We start from the raw sequence: 6,430 nt of genomic DNA, 5'->3' as shown, positions 1-6,430 counted from the left end.
TTAGGATTCAGGAATTTATTGATCGGGACGTTGGGTCACAAGCGACGGGCTGGGGAAGATGGGAGTGACTGATAAAACTTCACAGAAGCTCAAAGTCATTTCTGTCCTGCAGGAGGCTCTGTGTGTATAATACAACGTGTGTGTGTGTGTGTGTATAATACAACGTGTGTGTGTGTGTGTGTGTATATAATACAACTGTGTGTGTGTGTGTGTATATAATACAACTGTGTGTGTGTGTGTGTGTATAATACAACTGTGTGTGTGCGTTTCTAAACCCCCATAGCCACAGTAAGTACATAAGATCCTTCTAAATGTTTCTATGTGGGTTGTGAATACATAAAACAGAATGGTTACGAGCACACACCTTTCACTCTGCCTCAGAATGTGTTGAGATGAAGGGGATGTGTTTAGGCAACATTACTTAAACCATCAACGGGTGCAATCCAGACAGAACAAGTAGGACATCAGAAATCCTCCAACCAGAATGGAGAACCTGGACATTTGACAGCCCTAAACCTATCCAACCCTGTCAGTGTGTAGTTGTTTCTGGACTGGGCCGGAGACATCAGGAACAAGAGAACGGAGGGGTGAAGGGAGGAGAGGCACGTCCATATTATCAGTCTAGTTTGGTTTCCTTCCAGGAGGGGGGGTGGGAGGGAGAGAGAGAAGAGGGGGATGGGAGGGAAGAGGGGGAGCTACGGACGGTTGGTAGGTCTTAGCTCCCATAGTGCATAGTGTTGCTAGGCATCGCCATGGGAGACGACATGGAGATGGAAGGCCCGCCCATGGTGAACTGGCTGTTGTTGATTGGGTATTGAGGACTGTTGCCGGGCCCCGATTGTCCAGTTGTCACTCCTGAGGAAGAGAGAAAACAGGAAGTGAATTGCGGTCTTCAAAGAGCAGCTCGGGACAGTTTCCCAGACCCAGATAAAACCTAGTGCTGGACTAGAAAGCACGATATATCTAAAATAAATCAAACATTAAAACAACTAAAATGTCAGACCACACACTAACTGAACTGTGGACAAGACTACAACATTAGCAACAGTAAACAGCTGTAGCTCTGTAACCATGGCGACACACTCACTCACCCTGGCCCACGCCTGTACTCATGATAGACCCAACTCTAGAAGATGTATGGTTCACTACCCCTGTGTTCACTGCCCACGCACACACACACACGTGCAAGCGCGCGCACACACACACACACACAGAGAGGAGATAATTTACAAATTGGCAAATTTTATTTGGAACAAGAAAACACAGCAAAACTAGTATACAAAAGGTCAGTTACAGATACAGCCGGAGTCCAACACATAGATACACAACTGACATTACACACAGTCAGGGCTACAACATCCCAGTAACTTTCACAACCTTTCCACAAATCCTGGTAAGACGAATAACGGATTTCCAGGAATATTCTAACTGGAATTTCTGGAAAACTTGGGGAACATTTCCAGTATGTTGTAACCCGATACAGCAGAGGTATTCCACTGGAACACTGGAACGTCTAGACTACTGCTGGTTTTCTACCTGATTATTCATTACACACCCAGCTGGTCTCCCAGGTGGAAATCAGTCCCTGGAACGTCTAGACTACTGCTGGTTTTCTACCTGATTATTCATTACACACCCAGCTGGTCTCCCAGGTGGAAATCAGTCCCTGGAACGTCTAGACTACTGCTGGTTTTCTACCTGATTATTCATTACACACCCACCTGGTCTCCCAGGTGGAAATCAGTCCCTGATTAGAAGGGATTCATTTTTAAAAAACAGTGAAACTGGCTTAGGAGATTCAGATTTGAATTTGAGGGCTATACAGAACAGAAAAGAGGGTTAGGGGTTGGTCAGTCACACACACACAGCGTACCAAGAGGGATGAGATTGTTGTGAGACACGGTGGAGCCCCCGCCACCGATGACCGTACTGAGGTCATACACAGCAGGCATCCCTCCTGATAGACAGAGAGACACATTAACAACAGAGAGACACATCTGTATTCACCTGTCTGTGTGTGTATAGATCTATATGTGTGTGAGTGTATAGATCTATATGTGTGTAGTACCTTATTAATGCCGTGTGTGTGTGTGTATAGATCTATATGTGTGTGTAGTACCTGATTAATGCTGTGTGTGTATAGATCTATATGCGTGTGTGTGTATAGATCTATATGTGTGTAGTACCTTATTAATGCCGTGTGTGTGTGTGTGTATAGATCTATATGTGTGTGTAGTACCTGATTAATGCTGTGTGTGTGTGTGTATAGATCTATATGTGTGTGGTACCTGATTAATGCCGTGTGTGTGTGTGTGTATAGATCTATATGTGTGTGGTACCTGATTAATGCTGTGTGTGTGTGTGTATAGATCTATATGTGTGTGGTACCTGATTAATGCTGTGTGTGTGTAGATCTATATGTGTGTGTAGTACCTGATTAATGCTGTGTGTGTGTGTATAGATCTATATGTGTGTGTAGTACCTGATTACTGCCGTGTGTGTGTGTGCGTATAGATCTATATGTGTATGGTGTGTGTAGTACCTGATTAATGCTGTGTGTGTGTGTGTGCGTATAGAACCTGATTAATGCCGTGTGTGTGTGTGCGTACCCTGGTTCATGTTGTAGACTCCTCCATTGCTCCACATGTTCTCTGAGGGGGAGGAGTAGTGAGAGCCTGGGGGCGGGGCTGACGTGCTGCCTGTGTACCTGCGGAACACACAATCAACCAATCAGAGGGAGGCAAGCTCAGGGACAGTAGGTCATATACAGAGGACTTTAACGTGTCTAGCAGGGAAAGAGGTTTGAGACCACGATAAAGAGGATAGATAGCAGATAAATAACAGCTTTAGGAACAACAGAAGGGATAGAAAGTGAAAGAGAAGGAAAGAGAGAGAGAGACGGTATAGTGTTGTTGACTTGGAGAGAGAGAGAGAGAGGGAGAGAGAGACGGTATAGTGTTGTTGACTTGGAGAGAGAGAGAGAGAGAGAGAGAGAGACGGTATAGTGTTGTTGACTTGGAGAGAGCGAGAGAGAGAGAGAGAGACGGTATAGTGTTGTTGACTTGGAGAGAGAGAGAGAGAGAGAGAGACGGTATAGTGTTGTTGACTTGGAGAGAGAGAGAGACGGTATAGTGTTGTTGACTTGGAGAGAGAGAGAGAGAGAGAGAGAGAGAGAGACGGTATAGTGTTGTTGACTTAAAGAGAGAGAGAGAGACGGTATAGTGTTGTTGACTTGGAGAGAGAGAGAGAGAGAGACGGTATAGTGTTGTTGACTTGGAGAGAGAGAGAGACGGTATAGTGTCGTTGACTTGGAGAGAGAGAGAAGAGAGAGAAGAGGGGTAGAGAAGAGGGGTAGAGAGTGCCTCTGACCTGAAGAAGGGGTTCTTGAGATCCAGCAGGTTGCTAGACTTGCTTCCTGTCTGGTCCACCTGGGCCACCATACTGATGTCATAGCTCTGTCTGGGAGCACAGGTCAGATGAATCCTTTAAGGGTACCTTGGCAGGTGTGTGTGTGTGTGTTCAGTGTGGTAGTTACCTGTTTAGGTGTTCAGGTGGGTGTGCCCTGTTTAGGTGTGCAGGTGGGTGTGACCTGTTTAGGTGTGCAGGTGGGTGTGCCCTGTTTAGGTGTGCAGGTGGGTGTGACCTGTTTAGGTGTGCAGGTGGGTGTGACCTGTTTAGGTGTGCAGGTGGGTGTGCCCTGTTTAGGTGTGCAGGTGGGTGTGCCCTGTTTAGGTGTGCAGGTGGGTGTGACCTGTTTAGGTGTGCAGGTGGGTGTGACCTGTTTAGGTGTGCAGGTGGGTGTGACCTGTTTAGGTGTGCAGGTGGGTGTGACCTGTTTAGGTGTGCAGGTGGGTGTGACCTGTTTAGGTGTGCAGGTGGGTGTGACCTGTTTAGGTGTGCAGGTGGGTGTGACCTGTTTAGGTGTGCAGGTGGGTGTGACCTGTTTAGGTGTGCAGGTGGGTGTGACCTGTTTAGGTGTGCAGGTGGGTGTGACCTGTTTAGGTGTGCAGGTGGGTGTGACCTGTTTAGGTGTGCAGGTGGGTGTGACCTGTTTAGGTGTGCAGGTGGGTGTGACCTGTTTAGGTGTGCAGGTGGGTGTGACCTGTTTAGGTGTGCAGGTGGGTGTGACCTGTTTAGGTGTGCAGGTGGGTGTGACCTGTTTAGGTGTGCAGGTGGGAGTGACCTGTTTAGGTGTGCAGGTAGGTGTGACCTGTTTAGGTGTGCAGGTAGGTGTGACCTGTTTAGGTGTACAGGTGGGTGTTACCTGTTTAGGTGTGTGAGTGGTAAAGTTACCCGGGGGTGTGTGTGTCTCACCTCTTGTTAGCGATGAGCGTTGCAGTGCCGGACAGGGTGTCTCCTGCCTTGGTGAAGAGAGGGGACTGGAGCAGACAGCGGACCTGGTACCAGTGGGTCAGAGGCTCCGTAGGAGAGGTGGAGAGCCACACTGTTACCCTGGACACAGTTAGATGGACCCACACACACAGTTAGATAAACACACACACACATACAGTTACAGTGGGGCAAAAAAGTATTTAGTCAGCCACCAATTGTGCAAGTTCTCCCACTTAAAAAGATGAGAGGCCTGTAATTTTCATCATAGGTACACTTCAACTATGACAGACAAAATGAGAAAAAAATCCAGAAAATCACATTGTAGGATTTTTAATGAATTTATTTGCAAATTATGGTGGAAAATAAGTATTTGGTCAATAACAAAAGATTCTCAATACTGTTATATACCCTTTGTTGGCAATGACAGAGGTCAAACGTTTGCTGTAAGTCTTCACAAGGTTTTCACACACTGTTGCTGGTATTTTGACCCATTCCTCCATGCAGATCTCCTCTAGAGCAGTGATGTTTTGGGGCTGTTGCTGGGCAACACAGACTTTCAACTCCCTTCAAAGATTTTATATGGGGTTGAGATCTGGAGACTAGCTAGGCCACTCCAGGACCTTGAAATGCTTCTTACGAAGCCACTCCTTCATTGCCCGGGCAGTGTGTTTGGGATCATTGTCATGCTGAAAGACCCAGCCACGTTTAATCTTCAATGCCCTTGCTGATGGAAGGAGGTTTTCACTCAAAATCTCACGATACATGGCCCCATTCATTTTTTCCTTTACACGGATCAGTCGTCCTGGTCCCTTTGCAGAAAAAGAGCCCCAAAGCATGATGTTTCCACACCCATGCTTCACAGTAGGTATGGTGTTCTTTGGATGCAACTCAGCATTCTTTGTCCTCCAAACACGACGAGTTGAGTTTTTACCAAAAAGTTCTATTTTGGTTTCATCTGACCATATGACATTCTCCCAATCTTCTTCTGGATCATCCAAATGCTCTCTAGCAAACTTCAGACGGGCCTGGACATGTACTGGCTTAACCTGTTGAAGACATGGCAGATTTACGCCCCCTTTGGAGAAATTGGGTACCCCTAGAAAACTGGAAAAACTTATAAAAAATTGCTAATATATGCATATAATAATTATTATTGGATAGAAAACACTCTAAAGCTTCTAAAACCGTTAAGCAGGGGGACACGTCTGGCACTGCAGGATTTGAGTCCCTGGCGGCGTAGTGTGTTACTGATGGTAGGCTTTGTTACTTTGGTCCCAGCTCTCTGCAGGTCATTCACTAGGTCCCCCCGTGTGGTTCTGGAATTTTTGATCACCGTTCTTGTGATCATTTTGACCCCACGGGGTGAGATCTTGCGTGGAGCCCCAGATCGAGGGAGATTATCAGTGGTCTTGTATGTCTTCCATTTCCTAATAATTGCTCCCACAGTTGATTTCTTCAAACCAAGCTGCTTACCTATTGCAGATTCAGTCTTCCCAGCCTACAATTTTGTTTCTGGTGTCCTTTGACAACTCTTTGGTCTTGGCCATAGTAGAGTTTGGAGTGTGACTGTTTGAGGTGTATTTTATACTGATAACAAGTTCAAACAGGTGCCATTAATACAGGTAACGAGTGGAGGACAGAGGAGCCTCTAAAAAAAGAAGTTACAGGTCTGTGAGAGCCAGAAATCTTGCTTGTTTGTAGGTGACCAAATACTTATTTTCCACCATAATTTGCAAATAAATTCATTAAAAATCCTACAACGTGATTTTCTGGATTTTTTTCTCATTTTGCCTGTCATAGTTGATGGTGTACCTATAATGAAAATTACAGGCCTCTCTCCTATTTTTAAGTGGGAGAACTTGCACAATTGGTGGCTGACTAAATACTTTTTTGCCCCACTGTAGATGGACCCACACACAGTCAGATGGACCCACACACACACACACAGAAAAGATTAAGGAAAGCAGGTCAATCAAGACTGACAAGAGTTTACACAACACACACAGGGGACTCACGCTGAGCCGATGAAAGCCACGTCAAACCAGAAGGCCAGACCATGGACCAGACCTGACGTCATCATGTGGAACTTAAAGGGAAT

At 46.1% G+C, this 6,430-nt stretch overlaps 1 protein-coding gene across 3 annotated transcripts in view; it reads right to left on the bottom strand.

Moving 5' to 3' along the window:
• Positions 1 to 6,430, bottom strand: part of LOC139370237 (histone-arginine methyltransferase CARM1-like) — a 17,856-nt gene continuing 11,426 nt past the window's right edge. Inside the window, exons 10-16 of one of the 3 annotated variants that reach the window (XM_071109591.1) lie at positions 6,348 to 6,430; positions 4,315 to 4,452; positions 3,370 to 3,459; positions 2,610 to 2,707; positions 1,874 to 1,957; positions 1,092 to 1,160; positions 1 to 855 (exon numbers count right to left, since the gene is read on the bottom strand). The exon at positions 6,348 to 6,430 is cut by the window's right edge and continues 7 nt beyond it. In XM_071109591.1, the coding sequence (XP_070965692.1) occupies positions 716 to 855; positions 1,092 to 1,160; positions 1,874 to 1,957; positions 2,610 to 2,707; positions 3,370 to 3,459; positions 4,315 to 4,452; positions 6,348 to 6,430 (702 nt within the window). In that variant the 3' untranslated portion in view covers positions 1 to 715. Of the gene's footprint in view, positions 856 to 1,091; positions 1,161 to 1,222; positions 1,641 to 1,721; positions 1,958 to 2,609; positions 2,708 to 3,369; positions 3,460 to 4,314; positions 4,453 to 6,347 lie in introns of those variants that run through there. The other 2 variants (XM_071109592.1, XR_011627123.1) reach the window with 2 other exon arrangements.

Source organism: Oncorhynchus clarkii, chromosome 17 (genome assembly GCF_045791955.1).
Source record: "Oncorhynchus clarkii lewisi isolate Uvic-CL-2024 chromosome 17, UVic_Ocla_1.0, whole genome shotgun sequence".
Taxonomy (NCBI): domain Eukaryota; kingdom Metazoa; phylum Chordata; class Actinopteri; order Salmoniformes; family Salmonidae; genus Oncorhynchus; species Oncorhynchus clarkii.
This window is presented reverse-complemented; position numbering and strand designations above follow the sequence as displayed.